The sequence below is a fragment of the Vulpes vulpes genome, chromosome 5 (genome assembly GCF_048418805.1).
Source record: "Vulpes vulpes isolate BD-2025 chromosome 5, VulVul3, whole genome shotgun sequence".
In the NCBI taxonomy this organism is placed as follows: domain Eukaryota; kingdom Metazoa; phylum Chordata; class Mammalia; order Carnivora; family Canidae; genus Vulpes; species Vulpes vulpes.
In genome coordinates this window covers 92,819,496-92,847,159 of record NC_132784.1, presented here as the reverse complement: position 1 = coordinate 92,847,159, position 27,664 = coordinate 92,819,496, and the positions used below count along the sequence as shown (strand labels likewise).

The 27,664-nt window shown below is 57.1% G+C and overlaps 1 protein-coding gene across 4 annotated transcripts in view; it reads right to left on the bottom strand.

Annotated features, from left to right (window-relative positions):
- Positions 1–3,382: 3,382 nt before the first annotated feature.
- CNTN2 (contactin 2) overlaps positions 3,383–27,664 on the bottom strand; it is a 33,707-nt gene continuing 9,425 nt past the window's right edge. For 3 of the 4 annotated variants that reach the window (XM_025991396.2, XM_025991397.2, XM_072759419.1), the window contains 22 exons: positions 27,128–27,283; positions 22,774–22,918; positions 22,466–22,641; positions 22,194–22,289; positions 21,631–21,840; positions 21,243–21,342; positions 19,653–19,828; positions 19,092–19,228; positions 18,509–18,638; positions 16,981–17,131; positions 16,730–16,857; positions 16,023–16,198; positions 15,379–15,499; positions 14,726–14,884; positions 14,168–14,317; positions 12,003–12,073; positions 10,737–10,971; positions 10,164–10,276; positions 9,035–9,221; positions 8,578–8,690; positions 7,938–8,106; positions 3,383–7,509 (listed from right to left, as the gene is read on the bottom strand). In XM_025991396.2, coding sequence (XP_025847181.2) covers positions 7,400–7,509; positions 7,938–8,106; positions 8,578–8,690; positions 9,035–9,221; positions 10,164–10,276; positions 10,737–10,971; positions 12,003–12,073; positions 14,168–14,317; positions 14,726–14,884; positions 15,379–15,499; positions 16,023–16,198; positions 16,730–16,857; positions 16,981–17,131; positions 18,509–18,638; positions 19,092–19,228; positions 19,653–19,828; positions 21,243–21,342; positions 21,631–21,840; positions 22,194–22,289; positions 22,466–22,641; positions 22,774–22,918; positions 27,128–27,283 — 3,209 coding nt within the window. In that variant the 3' untranslated portion in view covers positions 3,383–7,399. The remainder of the gene's footprint in view (positions 7,510–7,937; positions 8,107–8,577; positions 8,691–9,034; positions 9,222–10,163; positions 10,277–10,736; positions 10,972–12,002; positions 12,074–14,167; positions 14,318–14,725; positions 14,885–15,378; positions 15,500–16,022; positions 16,199–16,729; positions 16,858–16,980; positions 17,132–18,508; positions 18,639–19,091; positions 19,229–19,652; positions 19,829–21,242; positions 21,343–21,630; positions 21,841–22,193; positions 22,290–22,465; positions 22,642–22,773; positions 22,919–27,127; positions 27,284–27,664) is intronic. The other variant, XR_003233859.2, reaches the window with a different exon arrangement.

Sequence of the window (27,664 nt, the reverse complement as noted above, 5' to 3'; positions counted from 1 at the left end):
TAAATTGTCCCTTCTGTGCTCCCTGGGCAAACTCTGTGATCACTGTTAAATTGATGCCTGGTGAAACACTAGATTCTTCGTCTGGTAGGTTTCCTTGGCTTGCTCTCTCTTCCTGTCCTCCTCACTCTTTCAGTGCCCTGAAGTGTGTGTTCCTGGGAAGGTCAAGTGTGTGGGTTTCTTGCAGCAGCCAAGGCCACCCAAGGAAGGACTAAGATTTTCCTACCTCCGTAGGGAATCAATCCTGAGATCCTCAGGCGATTCAGACTGTGAGATAATTGGCTTGCAGGAATGGTCGGGGAAAAGGCTCTTGGCTGCTAGCTGAGCTAATCCAGAGAGGATAGGAGTCTTCCCCTCATTTTTTTCCAGCTGCACACGTGATAGCAGATATGAAGACTTAGACTAGTGGTTCTCTTCTCTAGCTGTGTATCTGAATCACCTGGATGAGCTTTTGAAGGAGATTCCTGAGCCCCAACCCTGAGGATGCTAATAGCTCCTTAAATTTTGGCTAAACTTAAGTTTTGGCTATTATTTTGCTGTTAAAAGTAATTTCAGGGGCGCCTGGCTGGCTCAATCAGTGGAGTGTGTGACTCAGTCTCAGGTTGTGAGTTCAAGCCTAATGTTGGACATAGAGCTTACTTTAAAAAGTTAAAATAGTTTCAACCCCATAGAAAGTAAAAAGGAAAGTTTGAGGACAACCATAGGTCCTCTACTTAGACTCACCAATTTTGAATGTTTTTCTACATTTATCTTTCTAAATCGATGCTGATTTTACTGAACCACTTGTGAGTTAGTCACAGATATTGTGACCCTTTACTTCTAAATCATGTATGCATCTGCTAATAAAGGCGTTCTGTACGACTACAAGGTCTTCATCACACCTGAGAAAATTAACAGTTCTTTAATCTTACATATGGCTGATACTTTGTCTTCCTGGCTTCTAAAATACTAGAGCCTTGTAATATTTGATCCGGGATCAAGTGAAGGTTCACATGCTACATTTGTTTCTCATAAGTCTTACTTTATGACATTTTTGTTGTGTATCATGACATCCATTTTATTGATGAGTCAAGCTGGTTGTCTTGGTAGTGACCCACCATCCAGGTTTGTCATGTTCGCCTCATGATTACATTCCTGAGGAACAGATCTTCCTCATTTTGACCACACCCTACACAAACGATGTGTGCTCCCTTGCTCACTGCATCGCCAGAGGAACACAGTGTCAGAGTGACTCACTACTGGTAAGTGTGGTAATTTGGTTGTGGTGATTGCCAGGTCTCTCCAAAGATGTATATTTTTTCTTCTTGTATTTAGTAATTTGGAGGGGGGGGATACTCTGTGATTTTCTAATAACTATTAATGCCTTAGAATGTGTTAGAATTCATGATCCTTGCTTATTACCTGCCAGGGACTGCAGAATGGTGACTCTGTATGTGCCTTTGCTATATTTATTAGCTTGCATCTTTCTAAAAAGAGCTACTCTTTTTTATTTTTGAGTTCTCTGTGGATTCTGTTTTTCAGTGAATTATATATAATCCATGACTGTTATCCTATTTTTGATGTTTAAGTTGTCCCCAGTTTTGGCCAGTAGGAGTCTCTTCAAGCCCCGTCTTTTCATCCTTCTGTTGTGGTCCCTTTTGACTTAGAGCATGTCCTTGCGTTCTCGAACAAGATGCCTCAGATCCACTTTTGGACTGTTTTTTCCAAAACCGAACCTATTGTTTCTCCAAGGAATTCTAGTTCCCTTTCAGAGTGGGGGAATAGTATTTAGAAGCCAACGTCTGGGTGCTAAACATGCTCACTGCCATGGGGGAGTCCTTGCTCTTAGGCCCTTCTGATGTCCCAGATACACATCAATCATGAGTTTAAAGTGTCTCTGGTTTTCAGAAGTTTTATAGGTAATTCTGCTATCAAGCAAAGATTGAGGACCCCTGGCCTCAGCCCACACAGTTTGCAGTTTGCTCCTATTTTGAAAAGATCTTAAATTTCCACACTCTTCCCACCCCCTTCACCATTCTCTGTATCTCAGAGGGGATGGGTTTCAGAAGACCCGGGTTCTGGTCCCGGTTCTGCTGCTGACTAGTGGAGCAAGCAGACTGGCCTGCGGAGTGGGAGGGCCGGGTGAGTGCCGTCCTGCGTGTGTGGCACTGTGTGTTGGGAACTACTGCAGGGGAGCAAGAGAAGGTCCCCGAGGAAACATAGATTGTGTGCTTGAGCACTCAGAGGAGGGCGCTTGCTAGTCTTGGAAAGACCCTAAACCAAGGGAGGCGCTTGCTAGTCTTGGAAAGACCCTAAAACAGCATCTCAGGTCTGATGAACTCAGTGTGTTGCAGCCCAGGAGGGAGGAGGCTTGAAGGGGGCCGTTCCCCATCTCAGGGCAGGAGCACCAGACCCAGGGAGAGCCCAGCGGCTTGTCCAGCATCTAGTGCCAGCCAGTGGTGAAGCCTGGGGTGGGGTACTGGGCAGCTCTAGGCTCCCAGCCTCTGGGCTTTGGGCTGTTAAGTTTGGACACTTAGGATGTGGAAGGATTGAACAAGGAAGAGAATACGCACCCCCCCCCCCCCCAAAGCCCTCCTACAGGAATTCAGTTCAATGCATGTAATCTGCCCCTGCAGGGAGGGTCAAGGACATGCTCACTGACTGAAATTTGGGTTCTGGACTGCCCAGTGCTCCCAGCAGCCCCATTAGGTGCCAGGTGGTAGGGATCAGCCCACTACTGTCCGCCTCCTGGGGACTCGCTATCTGCCAGTGGTGGCTGCTGAGCACAAGGGGCAGCACTTCCGCTTGCGTCGGCTCCCTCCCCCGACAGGCCGTGCAGCCTATTTGGCACGGAGCCCTGCCTGCGTTGCGCCAAAAGGCTGGACCATTTGCAGGGCTGTGCAGGTGTGTCACTCAGATGCAAGGGAAGCTTGAGTGTCTGAATACAGGAGAGAGCCCTGCAGCTGCCGAATGCCAGCAGGAATTCACATCCTCTTGGCTGCAGAGAAGCACCTTCTTGCTAGGTGGGGGTCATTGTGTCCCTGCAAGGGGAAGGCTTCCTTTGGGTACCGCTGACTCACTGCTGTCACATACCTTAAAAACCAGGGAAGCCCAGAGCAGTCCCATGGCAGCAGCACTGTTGACACCGCTGTGTTGGGTAAAGCCCACGGAGGATAGTAAGCTGCCTGCTTGTGCTCTGCTTAGGCCTGCCTTAAAGTCTCTCAGCCTCATTCTTCCCCCTCCCAGACCTGCACCAGGCAGTAGGGACTGTGTGCTGTGCCTTCTTTCTAGCTGACCGTGTGAAGGGGGGCTGGGAACATTGGTGACAAGCTTGGGTTAGGGAACAGGACAGGACGTGCGATCTAGCCTGAAGAAAACACCCACAGCAGGTGCCAGCTGCCCCAGCTTGTCGAGAAATCAACTTTATTTAAGAACTGCCTGCTACCAGAGTCAATAAATAACTACCATTACAAGAAGTACAAGAGAGACGAACAATAGGCCAGTGGGAGTGGTTCCATTTCAACAAAAAGAGGGTCAAGTCAGGGGTTTGATGGAGCCCTAGCCCTTGCCCGGCCGCGAGCCTGAGCTCTGCAGACCCTGGATGGGGTTGGGTAAGTAGGAGTCTTGGGCCCAAGGCAGGGTGCACCCCATCGAAGGGTGCTAGGCTATCTGGGGCTCTGGGCAAAGTTACCTGGCCTATTTCCCCCCTTTCCACTTTCATTATTCTGCCTTCCCAAAGCCTAGGACCATATATACAGCTACCAGGCACCTCTTTCCATGGAGCTTTTAGAAGTCCCTTAAAAATGCCACCCAATCCCTCACACCACTCCAGGAGCCTCTCGGGCCACCTCTTTCATCCCAGGACGAAGCCCAGCTTGGGTCTGAGCTGGGGAAATAGGTTTGAGGATACCACTAGCCCTCCCGTTGGCAGTCACATTCTGAGCCAGGAAGAGAAAAGAGTCCTCTAGGTGGGGAGGAGTTGAAAAGAGTGAAACATCCTTAGCCCATCCTTGGGTTCTGGCCCAGAGGAGCCTCCGTGGCCCCTGGTGCTGCCCAGAGGCAGTGCCTGCCCCGAAAGAATGCCTGAGGCGAGCCTTCCCCTTTGTGACAGTGACTGTGGTCACTACCCCTGCAGAAAAGGGCCACAGTGGAAAGAGCTCCAAGACTCTTCCGTGCCGATCACAGTCGCAGCCCTGGAAGGACACTCCACGGTGTCTCCGCACCCCTCCAGACTTCCCCGAGCCTAGACCCCAGACCAACAGCTTGAGTCAGAATTCCCCAGAGGTCCCTAGAAAAGCAGCCTCTCAGTCACTCGTCCTGGGTTCTCATCACAGAAGTTCTTCCTGATGTCTGACCTCAGATTCTGTTATTTTATCCAAAGAAAAAGGGCCTCTCCTCACAGCCTTTCTGTTCCCTGGCCCATCTCGACAGCCTGGATGGAAGTGGATAACCTGACCTTGCTCGACCCCGAGAGACCCCCGTCTGGAGGGCACTCCTGTCTCCCTGAGGGCGAGGTATACATTGAGACTGTTAGAGTGACTAGGACCAAGTAGCCAAGCCCGGGGCGGGGGGGGGGGGGGGGGGGGGGGCGGGTAGGCAGAGGGCCCTGTAGGCCGAGCCCAACTGTACCCAAATGAACACAGCCATGGTGGCCCTTGGCCCTGAGGCGGTGTCTGCGGGCTGTCTCCCTACCTAGCCCTCAAGGCACTTGCTGGCCACTAAGCTGTGGGTGTTCCCCTTGTTACCTCCCCAGGGGCTCGGTGTATGAGAGGAGAGATCCAGAATTGAGTACTGGCCACAGCAGGGGTGAGAATCGGAGGCCCCGGGAAGGGGGTCTCCGGCCTGCAGGCAAGCTCCTGCACAAGCCACCTCAACCAGAAGCTACTCTGTTGCAGACGCCTGCGTGTCCTCCAGTCACCCACTGTCTCGCTAAACCTTAATCGGCCCTCTGCCCGAGGTCGTAGGCTGCAGGAGCATGAGTTTTCCTATAGCTCTGCGTCCCCCAGACAAGTTCTGGTTAGGTTTTCCCGGGCTGAGTGCTCCTAGTTGAAAGCCCTTGTAGGTTTTCCACAGAGGGTCTGCCTGCCTCCCCTTTGCCAAGGGGCCTCATTGGAACTAAGATCCTTAGTCATGAGCACCTTTCGCCTCAAGCAAGCTTAGATTCCTCAGCCTCCAGCCGCACGGGTTAGGTCCCCACCAGTTAGGTCCTGTGCCGCACCGGGTCATCCTTCCAGCCCCAGCACCCAGACACCTGTCCTCTTGCCTCCCCTGCTGCAGCCCAAGGCAATGAAGAAAGACTCGGCTAACCCTTGGAAGAAGGGGTTTTTCCTTGTTTTGTTTTCCCCCTCAGCATCCCCTTTCTGATAGAGGTGGGGACTGGCTGGATCCCAGCCACGGGGCGTGCCAGGAAAGGTGCTAGACCCTTTGGGAGTCTCTGTGTCCACAGTGTGGTCACTTAGCTGAGCCCCCAGCACCTCGCACGGAGGGACGGCTAGGAACAGGTGAGGAGGGTGTGGTAAGTGGTCCCAGGGAGGCAGTCCCGGGACAGGAGCAGAGTGGTGGGTGCAGCAGTGGCCCAGAGAAGTGGTGTGAGCTGACATTTTAAAAAAATTGTAGCGGGTAAACATCAACATAAACCTGCCCAGGAAAATAGAGCAGGACTGAAAAGTTAAAAACCTGTAACAAAATAGAGCTCTAACTGTAAACTACAGAAGCCAGGCTCTGGGATCCTCCGCGGGCCTGTCTCTTACAAGATGCCTGTCCAGCTGCTCCCATCTGTGAATGGCTCCACGTCAGAGCACAGGCTTTGGGGTGTCCTGGTTGTGCCACCACTGCTGCCTGGATTTGGGGAATCCCTGTCCCTGTGTTAGCTCCTTATCTTGGAGCAAGGGTAGAGGCAGCAGGGGGCTTCAAGCCAGCACCGCGTTTAGAGGACCCAGCAGAAGCTGTAGGCTTAGAAGGCCAAGGCCCAGCATCTCCTGGCATTGGCTCACATCTTGGGCTGGGACCCAGCCACGCCCATCACCCCATGACCACCCACCTGAACTTCTTAAAGCAGAGTTTTCATGGCCCACTGCCCTTCTTAAGACCTTCTTAACCAGGCTGCGGCCATTTCAGCACCTCCCCCTTCCTCTGGACACAGCCCGGAATAGGAAGGTAGGACGGGCTGTGCGGCCTTGGGAAGTCCCTCACCCCTCCATTTCCTCATCCGTAAAGTGAGGGGCTGGGGCGAGTTGAGCTCGGAAGCCTCCTCTAGCTCTCACACCCCGGGACTGGTGATGGGCCCAGAGCGCGTGGTTTGTTAATGCCTTTTTCTCCTGGGGAAATGCAAAATGGCCAGGGCAGCCGGGGGTCAGGTCTTGCCCGGCGGCCCAGGGTATTCCTGGGAGCAGGCAGGGCCACACAGAGCCCTTCAAGGAAGACTCCCGACCCCAGAACGCACAGATGATGCCGCCTTATGTCCCCGGCTTGAGCGCGTTCGTGCTGGATGGCGGTCCGGGGCCTGCAGGCTGAGCTGCAGGAAGAGCATGGGCCCGTGAGCCTCGCCTCCTGTCTCCTGCCCACACCCTGGAGGGACAGTGCAGGACGGATCTTGGTGGGGTGGGGGGCCTCCCCAAGATAAGCCCTTTAGTCACGCAGCCACCGGTGGTGGCTTCTGTCACTCTGGGGGCGACAGGGTCAGGTTGGCAGTGTTGGCTAAGAGGGCAGCGTCCCCCCATTGGGACTGTGCCTCAGGCCAAGTCTGGTGCCCCTTCCTAGTAGGGGTCCCAGCTTCGCAACCCCTTTGAGTTCCTGCCCTCAGCAGTCTGGGGTTATCATCCCCCAAAGTTGGAGGGGCTCAGGCTCCTGACCTCGGACATAGGGGCACCGGTTTTCAGCCACCTGGGTCGGTGGCACGGGCCTTGGGGAGTTATGGAGGATAGTGTCAGGGTCCAGCTGTGCGGAGGAGTTCTTGCTCTTGGGTGTGGCCCTATCCTCAGACTGAGGGATGCTGACATGTCTGCTTTGTCCTGCTGCAGCTCACTGGTGCCCATGTTCCCACGGGGCGGGCACTCTGCTCTTGGGCCAGAGGCCATCTGCAGTCCCGGAGCGCCACCTCCGTGCAGACACGGGTCACATTCCCTCTTCCCCGTTCAGGCGGCCTAGAGGCCCCAGGCATAGGGTTCAGTATCATCATGGAAGTTACCGCCTGGCGTCCTTTGATTTAAAGAAGAAAAAAATTTCCTTGCGTGGGTTCTATCCTGTGGCAGAATATGAAATATCCTACCTCCTACAAAAGGGCACTGTTTGCAACAGGTACTGGAAGCCAGCCATTCTCAGGCAGGTGTGGGGCCACCTTGGCGTCAGGAAGGGACCAGGGCCAGCTGGCTGTGTCCATTAGAGGCGGGTGTCTGGTGGCGGCAGGGAGGGAGGGGCGCCGAGGTCAGAGCCCCAGGTAGCCCACGAGGAGCAGCATCACCACCGGCAGGGAGAGGATGGCGCTGGGGTGCGGGGCTGGGCTGACTGCGGAGTTCTCCACCATCATGCTCGTGCCTGAAAGCGGCAGGTGCAAAAGTGAGGCTGTGTCTGCTGGGCTTGGGGCCTGCCACCACCCCACCCTCAGGACAAGACCCAGACCTTGGCTGAGGAGACCTGGGAGCGCGGCTTCAAGGCTGGGAGGTGTTCTCCGCCCTGCTCCTATAGCATTTTGTAAGACCTTTGCTTCTGCGGTCTTGAGACTGACCTTGCACCCCGTGAAAGGAGCAGCCCCCTCTGCCCGGCCCTTGAGGACGTTTGGGGGCTGTGCAGGGGGTGGCGGCAAGGGCAGTCCCAGGACTAGTTACACGTGGTTCCTGCCTACCTTCCCCTTCCCCCTGGGGGTCTGGCTCAGTTGAGGTTGGTTTGGGTGGGAATAGCTCCTCCAGGCAGCATCTGGATGGACCCTGATGCTCCTGGGGGATAAGGTCGGGGAGAGACAGCACCTCCATTCCTCACGATGTGGACTTCTGCTGGGATGCCGTCCCCTCCAGGCCCTGTGGTCCGGATCTGCACCAGGGCATGGCCAATGTCTTCAGGAACTGCGATGTCTATCCAGTTCCTGCTGGTCAGGTGCAGTGTGGGAGTCGGGTGTAAGTCATTCTGGTATAGCATCTGTGGGGAGGAGGTTGGCCGAGGTCGAGTCCACTTACACCTGCTGGTTGTTCTCCCTTCCCCAGCTCTGGGTGCTGGTAGGTGTGCATCTGCTGCGGGTCCTTACCTTTCCTGTTGCCTGCTGCCCAGGGCCAGGCTCTTGAACAAGCTCCTCATTGATGGGAGGAAAGCTTGCAAGCAGCTGGACCATCTCTGCAGACTCCTTAGGCTGCAAGGACCCTCAGACTACCAGCTAGTCCAGCACCGCCCCCTCGAGCCCCGCCTCACCGCAGCCCTACCTTCTGCCCCCATTCTCATGTCTCTGCTACAAGCTACCTCGAGAGCCGTCCACGGATTTTGTGGCTCCAACCATCACCAGCTCTGCTTACGTCTGACTCAGAGCACTCTTGCTCTGCACGGCAGCTCCCTGTGTCCACTGGCAAGAGATCAGCTGTGCCCTACCCTTCACTGCCTCGGGGATCCCTTCCTCACCTTATAGCCAGTGACTGCAGACTCATTTCGGAAAGGAACCACAGGATCCCACTTGATACTAAGTGTGGAGCTTGAGAAAGTCCAGGAGATGTTGTCAGGAGGTCGCTGTGGAGCTGCGGGAGAAGGGAGAAAATTGGGAAATATTTCAAATGTTCCTCACCAGCCACCCCCCTTGCCTTAGCTGGTCTTTATCAAGGTGTCCGCCTACAGCAGTTACACCCAGAGCATTCTAACACAGCTACCTAAGAAACAAAGCACATGAAAATCCAAAGGCTAGAGAAGGGGGAGGTGCTCCAGAGGCCACGACTTCTACTCCCCATTTTCATTAGCCTGGCTGCCCTGTTTCTGTCCAGCCCGGGGCTTGTGGGCTAGGATGTTTGTCTCATTGCCGGGGGTGGGGGGGTGGGGGTGGAATAGTGGTCCCAGAGTTGCTCCCACCCCCGGCAGACAGACTCACGGGGCTTCATGGTGGTGGCATTGGCAGAAGGGCTGGTAGGCCCAGTGCCCGCCCGGTTGTAGGCCCGGATGGTCACATGGTACTTAGTGTCGGGGTGTAGGCCAGTGACTCGGGCACTGGTGTCTAGCCCTGCTGTCCTCACTCGGTCAGCGGCTGCTTCTTTGTCCCCAGCCTTCCAGTAGCGGATCTGAAGGGGGTAGGGGGGAGCCTAGGGTCAGCAGCCAAGGTCACACCTCAGGGTAGCCCTGGCCCTGGCCCCCCACATTCTGTCCCTCTCTTGCTCGCTCTGGTCTTTGTGACTCCCTGTCTGGTCTCAGAACCCAGACACCAGGTCACAAGCTCCCAGAGGGGACAGAGTGAGCTGCGGCTGCTTTATTGGCGTCTAGCAACAAGCCCCATCTGAGGGACGCGCTCAGGACTTGAGTAGAAATGAGGTAGTGCGTGGGCAGGGTTGGGCACGGACCCCAGGACCCCAACCCGATGTAATCCTCTCAGGGAATCCGGGCGAGGAGTGAGGGCGGTGCTGAAGGATGTGAGCCATGCTCATGCGGGCAGCCCAATAAATACACAAACCATCATCCCACTAAGGCCTGTTAACTATGCGTCCAGCCCAAGGGCAGCTTGGTGTTATCTGACAGGGGGGCTTGGCTGCCCCCTGGGCTCAGCCCCAGAGCTAACGATCCTGGAATGGAACGCACCGCGTCACTTGCACGCCCCCCTGATGCTTCTCCCTTACCAGTGACCTCTCTTGCTCTCCCTTCCTATGGCTCTCTGCCCACTCCATCTGGAATGCCTGGGGGCTCAGAGCTCAGCCCGGAAACCCCTGGGCCTGTGTTCCCAGGGATAGGATGGCCAACAAGTGCAAAAAGGGGGCCCTGCTTTCCTCTGGGGGCTCAGGCTGCCAGGCTGCCTGCACTTTGGCCTGAAAGGGGCAGGCTGTGTCCTTTCCGGACCCCGCTCCTCCTGCCCCGGGGCTCCCACAGCATCCAGGGCTGGCTCTAGGTGGATGGCGGGCTGCATGGATGGCGGGAGTTGCCCATGTCAGTGAATGATCCCAGGAGGAATGACAAGTGACCTGTGAGGTGTCCCCTGCCCCCCTTCCTTGCCCAGGTCCCAGGTCAGTGCTCACCTCATACCCCAGGAGGATGCCATTCATGTCCTGCTGCACGGGTTCCCAGGTCACGTTCATCTCCGAGGATGACACCCCCTTGGCCCAGACCTTGGTAGGGGCCACCCTGGGCTCTGGGGACCAATAACAGAATGGGTTTGGGTTCCCTGGGCCTCCCTGTGTCCTGCAGAGAAGCCACCAACTGGGACCTCCCTTCCTTAGGATTTTTCTTTTCTTTTCTATCTTTTAAAGATTTTACTTATTTATTTGAGAGCGAGCGAGGGAGAGAGAACACAAGTGGGGGGAGGAGCACACCCCCGCTGAGCAGGGAGCCCTGATAGTGACCCTGGCGCAAGGCAGACAAGGGACTGAGCCTCGCAGGCACCCCTTGCTTAGGAATTTCAAGAGCCCAGGGCCCAGGATGAAGGTCCTTTTGGGGCTCCCACAACATCCCCAGGCTCCTTTCTTTTCTCTTCCCGGGAGCCTCCCTCCGGCCTGCCCCGGGGAGCCAGGGCCAGGGCCAAGGCCGGCGCCCTCTCGACCCCTCGGCCCTGCGCACCCACCCCCACCCCCGGGGCGGTCGGGGCGGCCCACCTTCCTCCGCCGAGTACACCAGCGCCGTGAGGCTCTCGGGCCCGTCCCCGCGGCGGTTGTAGCTGCGGATCTTGACCTCGAAGGGCGTGTAGGGCCGCACGCTGTCGTTGCTGTAGACGAAGTGCTGGGCGTCGGCGCCGGGCACCCGGGCGGTCTGCCAGCCGGCGCGGCCCTGCCTGCGGAAGGACAGCAGGTAGCCGAAGCCGTCTCCGTTCTGGTACTCCCGCGGCACGGGCTGCGGGCGAGAGCGAGGCGTGGGCGGGCGGCCGAGCCCTGCCCGCCCCGCGTGGGCCTCCCCCAGCCCCCCCCCCCCCCCCCCCGCCCGGGAGCTGGAGGGGAGGGGGGCGCTGGGGGAGGAGGGGGGTGCTGGGGGAGGGCAGCCCCGGGGGTGGGGGAGCTGGGGGAGGAGGGGGGCGCTGGGGGAGGCAGCGGGGGGGGGGGGGAGCTGGGGGAGGAGGGGGGCGCTGGGGGGGGCAGCCGGGGGGGGAGCTGGGGGAGGAGGGGGGCGCTGGGGGAGGCAGCCGGGGGGGGGGGGAGCTGGGGGAGGAGGGGGGTGCTGGGGGAGGGCAGCCCCGGGGGGGGCGAGCTGGGGGAGGAGGGGGGCGCTGGGGGAGGAGGGGGGTGCTGGGGGAGGGCAGCCCCGGGGGGCGAGCTGGGGGAGGAGGGGGGCGCTGGGGGAGGGCAGCCCCGGGGGTGGGGGAGCTGGGGGAGGAGGGGGGCGCTGGGGGAGGCAGCCGGGGGGGGGGGAGCTGGGGGAGGAGGGGGCGCTGGGGGAGGGCAGCCCCGGGGTGGGGGCGAGCTGGGGGAGGAGGGGGGCGCTGGGGGAGGCAGCCGGGGGGGGGGGAGCTGGGGGAGGAGGGGGCGCTGGGGGAGGGCAGCCCCGGGGTGGGGGCGAGCTGGGGGAGGAGGGGGGCGCTGGGGGAGGGCAGCCCCGGGGGGGGGGAGCTGGGGGAGGAGGGGGGAGCTGGGGGAGGAGGGGGGCGCTGGGGGAGGGCAGCCCTGGGGGGGGGAGCTGGGGGAGGAGGGGGGCGCTGGGGGGGCAGCCGCGGGGGGGCGGAGCTGGGGGAGGTCAGCCCCTGGGGGGGATGGGGGGTGCCTCGGCTGCTTTCACCCTGCAGTGGGGAGGAGTGAATGCCGCCCCCACCCTGCCCCGCAGTCAGCCCACAGCTGCTCTCTCAGTCCTCTCTACGCGCTGGGCAAACCTGGAGGTGAGCCTGGACATGTGGGGCCAGGACTTGTCCCTCCCGAGACCTAGAGGCAGCTTACCGTCCAGTTGAGGATGAGCTCTCCAGGGGCTCCACCCCCTCCGCTGAGTCCTGAGGGCGCCACTGAGGGGGCTGTCAGGGCCAAGGGACACAGATGTGGCTTGTGAGGGGCATGGCAGGGCAGCAGCCTGTTACCGGGCAGCAGACTAGGCCGGGGACACCCCTTCAAACTGGTCCTACTTCTGTCCTGCAGCCGCCCTCCGGATGTGGGCTCTGGAGTCAAGATCTGACATGGAGCCCACCTCTGCCACTTACTAGCTGTGTGTCCCTGGGCAAGTTGCGTCACCTCTCTGAGCCTAATTCCCCTCTCTGTAAGAGGAGCGTGATAATGTTTCTCTCAAAGGGCTGCAAGAATAAGGTCAAACACGACGGTGCCTGGCTCATGTGCCGGTCCCTGCTCTGTGATCATACATGCTCCCTACATGATCTTTGTCTTCTTCTCTCCTGTCAGTTTAAATAACACAGACCAACTCCAGTTTGCTCTAAAATGAGGGGAATAAGTAATCTGGAATTGCAGTTAACGCAAAAAACATTTCTTTTAGGTTGCAGGGGGTTTATTATTATTTTTCTTATTGTAGCAGATTTAATTTCCTAATTATCTCTATGTTCAGCAAGGCTGATATTAAAACAAGACTATTTAATTAGATCATGAATCTGGCAGGGGGTAACTTGGCTGAAGATCAAAATAGTTCTACAGAGAATCCAGCGATGGGAAACTCACCACGTGATACTGATGCCAGTAGTTGAGGGCCTTGTAGTGCTAGGGGTGCTTAACCATATTGCCCATGTGATCCCGAGAGGTGGGCATTCCTATCACCCTTGTCAAGTGGAAAGACCAAGGCCCAGAGCAGTTAAGTGACTTGCCTAAGGTCACACAGCTGGTAAATGATACCGTTCGAATTTGAACTCAACTCTTCCGATTTCAGAGCCCGTCATCTTTCTTCTGCATCACAGCTGTCTTTTGCTCACCAACTCCACGGACACCAGAATGAAAGAGGCTGCTCCCCACCCCTCATTTGTCTCTCTTAAGAAGTTCAACCACAGACTGCTCTTTCTGGAATTCCTTACCCGGGAGAGGTATTGGTTAAAAATATTGACTGACTGGAGAGTTGGCCTGGAGCATATGGGAAACCATGTTCCCAAACCATGGCATGGGAAGGCGGCCCTTTACTACACATCCAGAGGGGCAAGCCCATGGGGGGGGAAGGGGGGATGGGGGTCCTGAGTCCATCCAGTTGCCCTTCTCAGGACCCCACAGCTCCCGTTCTGGACCTTCAGCTGTGAATCTCCCAGGGTGAGCAGGTGCCTCTCCTGGCTTCTGTCCCCATCCTTCCCCACTCAGGGTGTGTGACACCTATCTGCCTCTCAGGCAGGCCTGTGGGGAGACCGTCCATTCCACCTGCTCTCAGAGAAACTATCTTGGGCAGCCCAGGTGGCCCTGCGGTTTAGCACTGCCTTCACCCCAGGGTGTGATCCTGGAGTCCCGGGATCGAGTCCCACATTGGCTCCCTGCATGGGGCCTGCTTCTCCCTCTGCCTGTGTCTCTGCCTCTCTCTCTCTCTCTCTCTCTCTCTCTCTCTGTGTGTGTCTCTCATGAATAAATAACATCTTAAAAAAAAAAAAAAGCAGGAAAGATGTTATTTAAAAAAAAAAAAAAGAAACTATCTTGGATTTAGAGACACTGACTGTTTCCCTGCACAAACTCACCCCTTCCTCATTAACTGATTTCAGGAGCTCAGGCACTACCAGGGAGGATATCTGCCCATCACCCCACGGTCCTGGGTTCAAGGCCAGGCTCTGCCAGTATGACCCTTCTCTTCTCCAGACTTTGATTTTTCCATTAAAAAATAAAAAAGTTTTATTTTGAGATAATCATACAGTCACGTGCAGTTGTAAAGTTAGCCCATTTTTCTTTAAATGCGGCTTTTGGACTAGATGGTTCTTCCAGCCTTGACAGGCCCAAGCTGTGGCCCAGCGCAGTGTATTGTGTGGTGCAGTGGCCCTGCCCTGCCTCTGTCCCTTTCTCATCTGTTTTGTTAGAGTCTGAAACCTGGTGGGCAGGGTTGGGACTCCCATAATTGGGGTTCCTCCTCTAGGGTTCCCTTTCAGGATGGCTGGGGTCTGTGCCCTGATAGTTATTCTCTGTGGGACTCCCAGGACTCTGACCTGCTTCCTTGGTCCGGATTTTGCTAGAGGGCCCACTGGGCTCCCCGGTGCCCAGGATGTTGCTGGCTACGACCCGGAACTCATAGTCCATCCAGGGCGTGAGGCCCAGCACCTGGGCAGTCTCGGCGTTGCCCTCGATGTTGGCGGGATCTGCAAGGGACCTGGAGTGGGTGCGCTGGCACGCGTTAGTCTAGATACGGGCGGGGCTGGGCCTGACTCACCTGGTGCATCCAGCCCTCAGGGCGGTACCTGCTACATACTCAGTGCTCAACACCTTTTAGAATGACGGGGAAACTAGTAGACTTTCCTGCCCGGGGGCCTCTGTTGATGCTCAGTGCATCAGTGGGGGCCCCAGAAATGGTCTGTCAATCTCCCAGGGCACGGACTGAGTGCTTCTTTCTCCAGCTCTTTTTCTACTCTTGTTGTCCATGTGACCACCTTCCCCGATGGATGGCCAGGGAGCTCCCTGCAGGCAGAGGACCTAAACTTGCCCCTCTTTGAAGCTCCAGGCTCAGCCAGGCCTTATCAGCACTGACCTGGGTGGAGCCTCACACTTACTGGTCCGAACCTGCTTCCACTTCCCTGCAGGTGGAGTGCGGGCTTGCAGGGTGTACTTGGCAATGGGGCTGTGGTTGTCGAAGCCTCGGCTCCAGCTGAGTTGGACGGTGGTGTCGCCAATGTTCCTCACCACTACGCCTCCTGGGGGACCTGGGGGACCTGCACCAGGGGGTCAGAGCACAGTGAGTCAGAATGGGGCAGCTGAAATTTGAGCCAATCTCCTCCAGGCTGGCATGGGCTGCTGCAGTACCCAGAGGGCAGCTGAGGGCACAGTAAACACTCATGGGGTGGGAGGCCAGGCATGGGGCAGGTGGGTTGGGAGGTCAGAGAGATGTGTCTAAGGTTGGAGGGGCTCACAGAGGCCTTCACGTAGAGATGTGTATAGATTTCCCAGCACCAGGCTTTGAAACCTTCTGGCCCCAGCAGAGTTCTCCCATCTTGGGAAGTAGATTTTTAAAATTATGGCTTTGGGGGAGGAATATTCTATTCATTTAGGACCTTCAAAAAACCACAGGATAAGTTGGGCTCTGGTACTTAGAGGCCCTTCTCTCTCAGAAGTCCTTCCCCAGAAGGGAGTTAGGGAGCAAAGGCCAGATTAGGCCAGCTGGCCTCTGATGGAGTTGGGACAGGGGTGGGGTAGGAAACCCCATCACCTCGGACCAGGACTGTGGCCTCCTTGGATGCACTGTCCACCACTGTCTGGGCCATGCATGTGTACTTCCCGCCGTGGCGCAGCTGGGCATTCAGGATGGTTAGATCCCCAACTGTCTCCTTCTGCACATGGGGGACAGGAGGTGGGGGGCAGGTCAGTGGAAGGGGCCCTGGCTGGTGCAGCGAGCCATGAGACACGAGGCAGGGCCCGGAGTCCCCTGCTCCATTATGTCCATGGAGCCCTCAACATCTTGGTGCTTCTATCTGTTTAGTGGGGGGAATCAGCTACCCCCCCCAACTTAGTACCGTGGGACTTTGTCATGGAAGACAGCCCCCATGGTACGAGTTGTTGATATCATTTGCATTGAGGTCAGGATGCAAGAACAGCAGTGGGGAGGGAGTCTTCCTGGGCACCTGGCATTCGGGGTTTGTCCCTAACCCTCTCCTAAATGCGTGGTCTTCAGGGGGAAGCCAGGGAGCTGCCTGTCTAAGGGAGGGTGTTCTAAATCCAAGGATGTGCTTGGCATATGTGGCATTCCTGAGGGATGGGGAAGGGCTCTGGGGTAGTAATGGTTAAGGATGTCTTGGGTCCCCTGTCTGTCCAGAAGAAGGGAGGGGCCATGGGTTGTCTGGCTTTAGGCCTTACCGCGCTGGCCCTTCGGTAGTGACCCCCAGGCTTATCAAAGTCGATGGGGAAGTCATCCAGGGTCCAGATGAAGGTGAGGTCCATGGTGGGGTCGTGGGAGGCGTGGCACTGCAGGGTCAGGCTATCTCCCAAGTTGATGTCCGCACTGGAGGGGGCTAGAGTGATCTTGGTTGCATCTGCCAAGGAAAACAACATCCCTGGGTGGATGGGGGAGGTGAGAGGCCCAGGCAGGGGCAGCGGGGCAGGGTGAGAGGGTTTGTCCTAAGCCCCAGGAAAGAGAATAAGGTGGATGGCCAACAGGATCTTGACCTCCCAGCAGCCTCACGAGTGTGTGAGAGGGAGGCAGGAGTAGATTCTGGAGGGTGGTAAGGAGGTGGTCCCAAACAAAGTCCAGTCCTGGAGTAGCCTCAAAGCCAGACTAGGAGGGATGCCTGGGTGGCTCAGGGGTTGGGCGTCTGCTTTCAGCTGAAGGCGTGATCCCTGAGTTCCGGGATCAAGTCCCACAGCGGGCTCCACCCAGGGAGCCTGCTTCTCCCTCTGCCTGTGTCTCTGCCTCTCTCTATGTCTCTCATGAATAAACAAATAAAAATCTTTAGGAAAAAAAACAAGACTAGGGGGAAAGTGGGAACCAAGAGCAGGGGTACAATGAGGGACCGGCACCCTGTGGTGGCTGAGCCACCTGCCCTCCACCAAGCCAAGCCCCTCACCTCGCACAGACAGGATGCCCGTGCTATTGGCTTTCCCCATGAAATTCTCAGCAAAGCAGGTGTATTTGCCTTCATCTGACCGACTGATGTTTCTTATGATCAAGGTGCCATCTGGAGTTACAGTCACTCTGCAGCAAGGAGAAAGCAGGTCTGGCCAACCGAGGGTCACACTGTTGTCATCAGGGGAAGGGGACTCGCCTTCATGGTGGATGAGGAGTGGGGACTGCTCCGGGTGGAGTCGGGGTTTGTACCTGCTGCTGTTGACCAAAATCTCAGTGCCTTTGCTCCAGAGCACCACGGCCTTCGGAGCTGCCCGGGGCTGGCAGGGGATAGCGATCTCTCCCCCGCGGGCCGCAGGGATCAGGCGCTTTACAGGGTTCAGCCTGAAGTCGGGGGCCAGTGCTGGAAGGAAAGGGGAGTGCCCTGCTGTCACCCAGGGAGTCCTAACGGTGCCCCTTGCCCTTAGTGAAGATAGCACCTGGCTCCATGCCACACACTTGACACACCCTCCCAGGCCAGTCTGTGAGTGCCGTCCAGCAGCACCACTGCCACCACACACCCAGAGCCCAGCCCCTTCCCACCACCCCCGACCCAGCTGCCACCATGGTGGTCTAGGCCACCAAATCTCCTGCAGAACAATGGAAAAAAACACCCTACTCAGTCTTTCTGTTTTTGCACTTTCTACAATCTCCTCCACCCAGCAGCCTGGCATAACTTTTAAGAACCTTAACCACACACTCAGGACAAAGTCCAACTCTTCACAAATGCTCACAAATACAACCCCACCTCTCCACTCGCCACTCATGCCACTCTCCTTCATTTATTATGCTCCAATCACTTGAGCCATTTTCTGTCCTTTGAGAATACCAAGGTTTTTCCTGCCTCAGGGCCTTTGCACCTGCCATACATTTCGCTTAAAAAATCCCTCAGATCTTTACATGGCTGGCTCCTTGTTAACACTCAGGTCACACTCCAGATGTGACTTCCTCAAAGAGATCTCCCCTGCCCACCTTCCTACCACTCTGCTGGATTTTCTTTATATTTTCTTATTATTGTCCAAAATTATTTAATTATTGTTTTTGTGATTGTCCCTCTTCCCCCACCCTGGATTGTAAGATACTTGAAGACAGAGACCTTATCTGTCATGTTCACTCTGTAGGAGGTGCTGAGTAAATACCGTTTGAATGGATGAATAAATGAGTCGTAGTTAAGCTCACTACAACTTGATGAGGTAGGTGCCAATACAGCCATTTTACAGATGAGAAAACCAAGGCCCCATGAGCTCAAGCCACATAACTAAGAACACTAGCATCAGCTCACATTTACTGGGCACCTGTTCAGTGATGAGCAGATCCTCCATGCTTTACCTCCACCTCATTTATTCTTCCAAACAGCAGCACAAGGGCAGGACTATTGTTGCCCACATTTTATAAATCAAGAAACTGAGACACAAAGAGATCAAATTGCCAAAGGTCACATAGCTGAAGGGGCTGGTTTAAACACAAATCTAGTTGATTTGGTTTCCAATGACACTAGCCCCCTCGTGTTCACTGCAGCAAACACTTTAATCATGCCAGACTTGGTACAAGCCAGAGACCCCGTCTTCTGGAAGCTTTCAATCTAGTGTCTCCTCTCCTTTCTGAAATCCCTCTGTTCTACTCAGAAGCCACTGGAAAACTAAGGGAAGCCATCCGTGTGTTTGGAAACGCTGCAGTTCAGAACTCTTAAAGCCTCTCACTGCATGTTCTTGCGGATGCCCCTGCCACCCTGGGCCCGTACCTTGCACGGCCAGCTCAGCGCTGGCGTAGATGGTGCCGTGTTTGTTCTCTGCCACACACTGGTACATGCCAGAGTCCTCCAGGCTCAGCTTAGAGAACCGCAGATCCCCAGCCAGCACCTCTACGCGAGACTGTGCAGAAGAGAGCAGGGGAGGGGCGCAAGGAGTGCTGGAAGGGTGGGGCCAGTGGAGATTCTGGGGTGCCTTTCCTCCATGGAGGGTGCTCATGTGCCCAGTCCCATCTCTGACCTCCTGGAATCCTAGGACTCAAGTTTCCCAGGCCCCTGCGTGTCAGCACACTGAAGCCCGAGGAACAGGGTCCCTACTCAGGACCACACAGTGGTTTTGTGACTGAGTTGTGCCTGGACCCAGGCCTCTGGAATCTCCAGCCAGAACTTATCCAGGCGACCAGCCTGTGGTCAGGAGAATCTGGGGTGGAAAGATGCACCTAGAACCTACCACCCCATGGAGCCCTCATGGTCCCAGAGAGGCTGCCAATGGTACGGCGTCGTGAGGAAGTCTGGAAGGTGGGGGAACCAGGTGAGCAGAGGACAGCTGATGTGTGGGAAGCCCCAGATCTCCTACCTGGGAGGTCAGAGGCTCCCCGTTTCGCAGCCAGCGCACTGTGGGCCGGGGCTTGCCCGCTGCTGCACAGCCCCAGCGCAGGTTGGAACCGATGTCAGCCTCCATGTCTGAGATCACCTTGAGCCACTCGGGCTGAGCTTGGGGAGCAAGGGAGAGAAAGGCCGGGGATGAGCTGGGGGGAGCCGCCCGCTGCCCACGCACCAGGATTGCAGGGCTACCGTTCCTGCGGCGGCCAGCAGAGGGCGCCATCGGCATTCCTGGAAAGGGTCGGGGTGGGGGGAGTGGGGGGAGCCGCAGGCTGGAGAAAGTTGGCACTTTGTGTCGGTCTGTGCCAGCGGCTGTTTTAGCAAATTAAATCATCCCAAAGCCTTCCACGTGCTTTCTGCAGCCCCGAGGGAAGCCCCAAGCTGGCCACGGCGCTCGCCTCCTCTGTTCCCATCCCCAGTGCAATCCTGAGCAAGAAATCCTAAGCAAGGGGCCACCCAGTGCCCTCCCTGACTTCTGGATCTGCTTCCTCAGGGACCAGGGTGAAGCAGGGTGAGGGGTGTCCCAACTCCATACCCTGCACGATGATGCGGCCCTGGACAGTGTCGCGGCCCTTGGAGTTCTCTGCCTCACACTCATAGGTGCCTTCGTCCTCGAAGCTGATGCTGGGTATCTGCAGGGTGGGCTCCGCTGTGGCCCACTGGGGGGACAAGGAGCCGTCCACTTTGCGCCACTTGATCTGGGGGACGGGGCTGGCAGAGGAAACAAAGCCAGAGCAGGTGGGCTGCGGTAGGCAGACACCCCTGCACCTGCGGCACCCCTGCACACGGAATCATGCCGCCCTCCAGACTTGTGGGGCAGGTGGGGATGGGGAGGAGGGCGGGGACTCTGACTCAGGGTCTGGGAGGGGACAGAGGGAGAGAGGAAAGAGAGGAGAGCAGGTCTCTCCCAAGTAGGCTCAGAGCACGGGCAGGGAAGAGGCAAGAGGTAGGGTTCCTCACTTCCCTCTCCCTGCAATACTTGTGACATCAGTGAACTTCCCTGGTGTCTGTACCCTGAAGCTGGCTGGCCCTCCTGGCCCCCACCCTGCACTGGCCACCATGCCTCTTCTGGGACTGCACTCCCCAGCAGTGGCCTGTGACCTGGGGCTATATGGGTTCCCCTCCCCCTCTTCCCCATCAGGGCCTCCTCGCCTTTACTTTTCAAAAGGGCTCTAGTTATTAGTAATTTGTGTACTAAAATGGACTAAGTTATCAGTGAGTCTGAAAGGGTCAACATATTAACTTTCCATGTGCTTTCATTAAAAAAATAAAATAAAAGGCTCTATGCCCAGCATGGAGCCCAACATGGGACTCAAACCCAGGACCCCAAGATCAAGACCTGAGCTGAGATCAAGAGTTGGGCTCTTAATAGACTGAGCTACCCAGGCAACCCCCCACCATATGGTTTAAATATGAATTTTCTGGAAGCCCAATAACTTTTCACAAGGCAGAGGGATCTCCTGGGTAACTGCAGGAGATATGAGGGAAGAGGGGACTGATGTACAAATCATATTGTCCTACAGACATTTGCTGAGCACCTGCTAGTTGCTTAGCCCTGTTCCAACGAGTCTTTCTCTGGGAGAGCAGGATTTCAATTGAGTTTTTTTTTTTTTAAAAGAACTGTTAGTATGCATAAAACACTTAATAAATGCCAGGCACCATTCTAGGCACATCACATGTATTAACCCACTTAATCCTCATAACAATCCTATGATGCAGGTACTATGTATGGTTATTACCATGTACAAATAAGGACGCAGAGCCACACAGAGGTTACGTAGTTCACCCATGGCTTCACCATGGCAGGCAGCCAGTGACAGAACTGGGATTTGAACCAGGCAGGCCGGGTTGGGGCTCGTGCATGGCACTACCTGCCTCCAGCCTGAGGTGTTGCATAAATTGCCTGAGCCTGTCCTGCATTGCTGGGAGCACCCAGTATGTGTCAGGCCGCTGGCGTGCACGATGCTTCACTCAGAGAGACAATGCTCAGTGAGCAGTGCTCACTACCCTCTGTGGGTCCAGCACTCTGCTAGACCCTGCCTGCCCTCTCCCTGGGGTCACCTGTGCCCCTGAGAGGCTCTGACAGGCTGTGCCCTGGCCTGCCCCTCCCACCTCCACCACTCACTTCCCAAAGGCGAAGCACTCCAGGGTGACCTGCTGCCCTACCAGCGCATAGGTCTCTGCTGGAAATCGAGCCTTGATGCTGGGTGCGAAGAGCCTGGTATCTGGGGAGAGGGATTTTGAAGATCAGATGCAAATGATTGCAGGCCGGGTGCTCCAGTGCTTAGGATCTTGGCACAGCTCAGAGCAGACTCTTTCCAGATCCCTGTTCCCCCCGGGGGACCTGGGCGAGGTTCTGGGGCCCTGCGGCCAGAGGATCCAGGGGTCCAAGCCCCAGAGCCTGGGCTCCACAAGCCGCTCTTCACAACTTCCAGGGGGAACCGTCTTTTCCCAGTGTCCTGTGACCCTCTCAACTCTCTCCTCCCCTTCGCGTCCCCAGACCAGACCCTGACCTTCGGCAGCCAGGTTGAGCTGAGCGAACTTGCTGAAGACGCTTTTGGTGGAGAAGTCCATGTGGCTGGTGGCCAGGCAGGAGTAGTTGCCCAGGTCCGAGGCGTTGGTCCGGGCGATGTACAGGTTCCCTGTGGTCTGGGACACGAAGTGACGCCCGTCCGTCGGGATGAAGTTGGGGAACTCGTTGAGGAGCCAGCGGTAGGACAGGCCTAGAAGATGTGGGGCGTCTGAGGGAACCACGGGGTGCTGGGCCCACAGGGCGACTGTGTGCAGGCCCCTCAGGGTGCTGGGGGGGTCTCTAGACCTGGTCCCCGGAGTCCTGGGCTCTGATCTGGTGCTGAGGGGAGACTGAGAAGAAAGACGTGTCTTTCCTTCCACCCTCGGGTGGGGGTGGGGGACAGAGCTCCGGGCCTGAAGGCGGAGCAGGGCACAGCCACAGAATGACAGGCCCACCAAGGAAACACAAACTGAGCTGGGGACCTGGGGAGTCCTGGGGGACCTGGGCTTGCCCGCAGCCCTTGACTCCATCCCCGAGGGACCGGCCGGCCTGTGCCCTGTGTACCTGGGTAGTGGGCGGGCGGGTTACAGGGCAACATCACGCCCCAGCCTTCGTGGGTTTTCACAGGGTCTCGTTCCTCCTTGGAGAACTCCTGCAGAACTGGAGGGAAGGACGAGGGCTCGGGCACAGCCCTCCAAGCAGGGGGGCGCTCCCCAGTTTAGCCGACACGGGAGTGATCCCCTGCCCTTGCCGGATACCTTTCCCAGGCCCTGTGCCCCTCCCTGAAGCATCCTGCCCCCCCCCCCCCCCCCCCCCCGCCCCTCCATGGGTCTCACAGCCGAAGCGGAGGACAGCCTCCCTGCTGACAACAGTGCCCACGGGGTTGGAGGCCAGGCACTGGTAGACGCCGGCGTCCTGCGCCTTGCTGGGGTTCAGGATGACCAGGTTGCCCCCCACCAGCTGGTGGCGAGAACCTGGTGCCAGCTTCATCTCCGTGCCGTTCATTTTCCACCTGCAGCGGGGGGTGGAGGAGGGGAACTCCTGAGTCCCGCTTGGCTGCACCCGGCCTGGGGACAGGCCGCTGTGACGAGGGGCTGCCCAGGGCCTCCGGCACCCACCACGGCACCCGTCACGGGGCTCTCACCTGTAGGTAGCTGGAGGGCTGGCCCGGGCGCGGCATGCCAGTGTCACCTTCTCCTCGGTGGATTCCTCTGGGAACAGCAGACCAAGGGGCTGATCTTCAAAGACCGGCCCAAAGGTGGTTGGGGATCCCCGGGGTGAACTGCGAGCTGTGGATGGGGGTAAGAGCAGAGGCCTCAGGGTCCAGGCCCCAGGAGGGCCGTGCCATCGAAGCGAACGCTCTGCCCTGATGGAAAGATTCCGTTCTCTGCGCTGACCGATACTGTAGCCGCGAGCCACGTGCTCTCAAGGCCTTGAAGTGTGGCGAGTGCAACTGAGGAACCCAAGTTTAAATTTTATCTAATTTTTATTGATTAGAACTTGAATTTCAGCAGGTGGGGTAGGCCCCGGGTGGCCAAGGTTAGTTGAGTCAATCACCCATCCTACACTCAGGTACTGAGCACCTGAGCACCCAGTGCAGTACACCTGGCACTGGGCTAGACTGTGTTGCAAAAATGAATGAGACACGGTCCTTCTTCCTCAAGGGGCCTGCAGTCCAGGGAGGGACAGGACAAGGTGGTGAGAGCTGTAAAAGCAGCTGAAGTTATAGAGGCAGGGGCCCTCGGGGTGGAAGCAGCCCATCTGCAGGGTGTGAGAGGCCTGGGAAGTCACGGGCTAAAGAGGCGGAGAGAGGACGTGTGTCCCGGGGACCTGATGCTCCTTCTGGGCTGACAGCAAGCACTTCAGCCTTTGTCCCTTTAATAGCTGTTACAACAGAGCCCTTCTGAGCCTCAACATCTTCACCTGTGAAATGGAAAGACTATGAGCTCATCTCCCAGGCTCTGTAGGAGGGTTCAGTCTGGCACAGGGCATATGATCTGAGAATCTCTGTGGGACCCAAGTATGGGGTGGGGTGGAGGGTAGGGGAAGAGGGAAGGCTTGATGGTGGGGGGAGGGTGTGCAAGTTGCTTTAGGGGCATTTGTGTACAATTCCAGTGTGACAGGTTGAGAAAGAGAGGCCCAGGAAATGGAATGACATTGCTCGTGGTCACCAGGCAAGTCTGTGGCACACGCAGGCCTAGACCAAGATCTCCTAAGTTTGCTGAGCAAATGGGTATTACTTGTGCAAATGGAGTTTTCATGTCAGGCCCCCTCCCAGGGTGGAAGCCTCTTCCTCCATGCACCATTGTTCAGTCTCACCAGGGCAGGGGACACTGAGGCACAGAGGGAAGTGTTTCACACCTGGCTTTCCCACAGGGATAGGGAGGAGTCTCTGTTCACTGATGCACAGGGCCGGTCAGGTTTTGCCTTTGTGGTGGCAGTCAGGAGCAGGGCCACCCCTAATTGGCTCCTACCCCTCAATGCAGCTGATTTCAGGCCCTCCTTGGTGGGTTGTGGGAGGTGGGGTCCCCATTAACCAGTTTGTGCCTCCTCTCCCAACGCATCCAGCTGTCAGCCCTGTTCCAGGGGTGGGAGGTACACATCACAGCTGAGGCCCAGCCCTGGACCCCGGGGAACGAGGGCAGCTGTTAAGCATCTCTTAGAATGAGGAAGGAGGCAGGACTCCCTGAAATGGCATCCCCCATCGCCCTCCCCACTACCCATCACTAGCCCTCGCTGCCGCCCCAGGCCTCAGAGGTGGCGATGGATGGCGCCAGCATCATCTCGGCTGGAGAGCCCTGCTTAATCCCAAGTTAATGATAGTGGTGGAGGGTAGGGACTCCTGCCCCAGCTGGGACTGCCAGGACTGGAGGGGGGTGGGGTGGGGGCAGCCAGGCTGCTGGGAACCACCTTATATAATAGCCGCTTCCAGTAACTCTGTGGGGAGGGTGGGGGGCAGGGGAGTGGGCCTGGGGCACACAGAGCCTCTACGACTGGACTGGTTTGCTTCCTGCAGAAGCTTTGTCCTCTGCTCTCAGCCACGTAGGCGCCCTCAGTGCAATATCCATACCCTCACCTACACATGCTTCCTTTACGCACACATCCCCCCCATAAGCTACTCCTGTAGTCAGATACACATTTATGCACACATCTGTTCCCATGCACATTCAGCTACAAATGTCCGCATGTGCTTATACACATTCACGCAGTCATCCTAATAAAACAGGTGCTATTTATTGAGCACTTACTCTTTGTCGGATGCCAGGCTCCATACCTCTTCTCCTAACCTCTTTACAGGAAGGCACCGCCATTCCCTCATTTCCCTAATGTGGAAACTGAGATGTAGGAAAGTTCAATAACTTGCCTCAAATCACAGCATGGGGAGAAGCAGATTGAAGGATCTGGACCCTGGCCAGCCTCACCCATAGCCAGTGTCCTCAGCCACAGTGGCCACGATTCTTCGCCTGGGTTCCCGCCAGAGCCACCAGAGGCCCCCACCGCACCCTAGAGGTGGTGCATCAGGATGCCGCGTGGGCACCCCCAAGGGCAGCTGGGGCCAGGAGCCATCGCTCTTGCTGGAAGGCTTTCCGTGCACATCTGTCATCCCCCCGCATGTAGCACCCGATCCACGCAACAACTCGCTGGCATTGCCACCCTCTTAAACATCCACAAACACACTCACATTCACCCCACACCTTCCTCTGAGGCTACAGTCATGCCCACTGAACACACACACACACACACACACACACACACACACACACGCATGAGCTCCTGAGCAAGGCCACCCCTCCTTGCTGCCCCTGTCCTACATCCTCTCTGATTCTGACCCCCTGTTCTGGCAACTCTGATTCTCTAACCATGGGCAGCTGGAGGCTTCAGAGGAAGGGGCTAGAGAGACGAGAATGTGGAGGAGCACCCTCGCTGCCTTTCCTTGCCTGGGTGGCAGGGACCCTAGGCTGCTTCTCCAGGGTAGGTTAGTGAGGTGAGCCCAGAGCTGAAACACCTTTCTGGTGGGGGGTGTGGGGATAAGAACAAGTGGTGGGCGGTTCCACTTGTGTCTCTGGAACTCAGGAATGTGGCCAACCAGGTCCCCTCTCCCTGGGCCTTCCTGCATCTCTGGGTCTAAGAGCCCTGCTCCTGCCCACACCGCCTGCCTCAGATGATGTGGTCCTGGTCTGAGGTCCTGCGGAGGTGCCTCTGCATGCTCTCTGTGGGGCGGCTGTGTGCAGCTGGGGCTCTGCTGGCCTGCCGGGCCCTGACACAGGTAGCCAGGCCTGGGGGTGGGGGAGCCAGGAGGCTCGGGCAGGCCTCTGGGTCAGCCCCATTTCCGGGCAGCCTCACTGATTTGGGTGCAGGATGGAGAGGCAGTTGGGAGGTAATGAGAGCATCGGAAAGCATGCCAGTGGAGTCCTCCCCGGGTGAGACGGTTAGACGGTTAGAAGGATGGAGAACCTAAAATGTGCCCAGCGGGCTGCGGCCTTGCAGGGGGTGGGTGGAGGGGAAGTGGAGGAGAGGTGGCTGGAACTCGGGAAGGGTGGTGGTGGATGGGTGCTCTTTCTCCCATGGAGATCTTTAAGGAGAAAAGTAGTGTCTATTGGTCTGGGCTGGGGGTCAGGGCAGAGAGGCCATGCTGTGGTCCCAAGGGGCCCCTCAGAGCAGCAGCAGGCAGCGGGGGACCTCCCGCAGCGCTTGAGCGGGCTGGGGCTCCAGGCACCTCCTTCCTGGCTCGCTCTGCAGAGGCCGCCAGCCCAGGTATGGGCCTGGGCTGCTCCCCACCCCCCTTCTGTCTCCCTCCTCCGCTCTCCCTACCTCGAGGCACTCCTGGCATGAGAACTTTTGCTTGGTCCCTCTGGCCTTCTGCCTCAGCCACCTGCCTCTTTCTCATCTCTTCTCAGGTCCTGCACTTGGTCTGTTTGCCAGGCCACAGCATGGCCCCTGGGAGCCCTGGAGTTTTGTGGTACTGACCTCTGTCTCCTCATGTCGGAGGTTGCTACAGCAGTATGATCCAATAGAACTTTCTGTGATGATGGAAATGTCCTGTAATCTGTGCTACCCAATGTAGTGATTAGCCCTTGAAATGTGGCTTTTACAACTGAAGAATTAATTTTAAAATTCAATTTAATCTCAGTTTTAATCATCCCATGTGGCTATTGGGTGCCGTACTGGACAGCACAGCTCCAGGGGCTGCAGCTCAAGGCCAGCATCACGGACATTCGATTGTGCCATAATCTTGCTGTGTGACCCGAGGCAAGCCACACACCCTCTCTGGATCATGCTTCTTTCATGTGATAGTATGGTGGAGCCTCATTCCTTCTAACCCCGAAGGGAAGGTATGATCCACAAATGGGGAAATTTTAGCAAGGAAATGGCCTCAGAAATCTAAGTGCCACAGCAATGCAGAGTCCATGATTTCTGAAGTCATCACTAAAATAATAGCAGTGATAGAGCAATATAATCATCCTGCTGGGCTTTGGAGCCCAGACGAACCGCCTTACCTGGAGAGGAGACAAGGACCACAGCGACCAGCAGCAGCAGGTGTGCCTTCCTCCTGGTAGGTGTCCCCATGGTGGGCGTTCTGGGCAGTGATGGGGAGCAGAGGAGAGGCGGCTCAGCCCAGCGTGGTGAGAGTCCAGCTGGAGGCTGAGAAGGACCTAGGGAAGCAGAGGATGGGGAAGACTCTGAGCCGAGGAGTGAGGAGCGCCCCTCCCTACTCCCTCCCGGCTCCCTCCCGGGCAGGCAGTGCTTTTACTCCAGCCTGGGGAGAGGCCAGAATTGCTCCTTGCTCTGCACTCATCCTGCCCAGGGGAAGGGGCTTGGCTGTTACCGAGGAGCTCTTCCCGGCTGAGTGCCTACTAGGGGCCCCCTGGGAGTCTGGCTCTCCCCTGCACGGGCTGCGCCCCCCCTCCCCTGCAGCCAGCAGGGGTTTGCTCAGGAAGTGAGAGCAGTGGCTAATTGGGAGGCAAGAACCCACCTGCCCCTCACTGGGTAATAGCTCTTGCTGTGGGGTTCAGAAGAGAGCAGGGCCATACTTG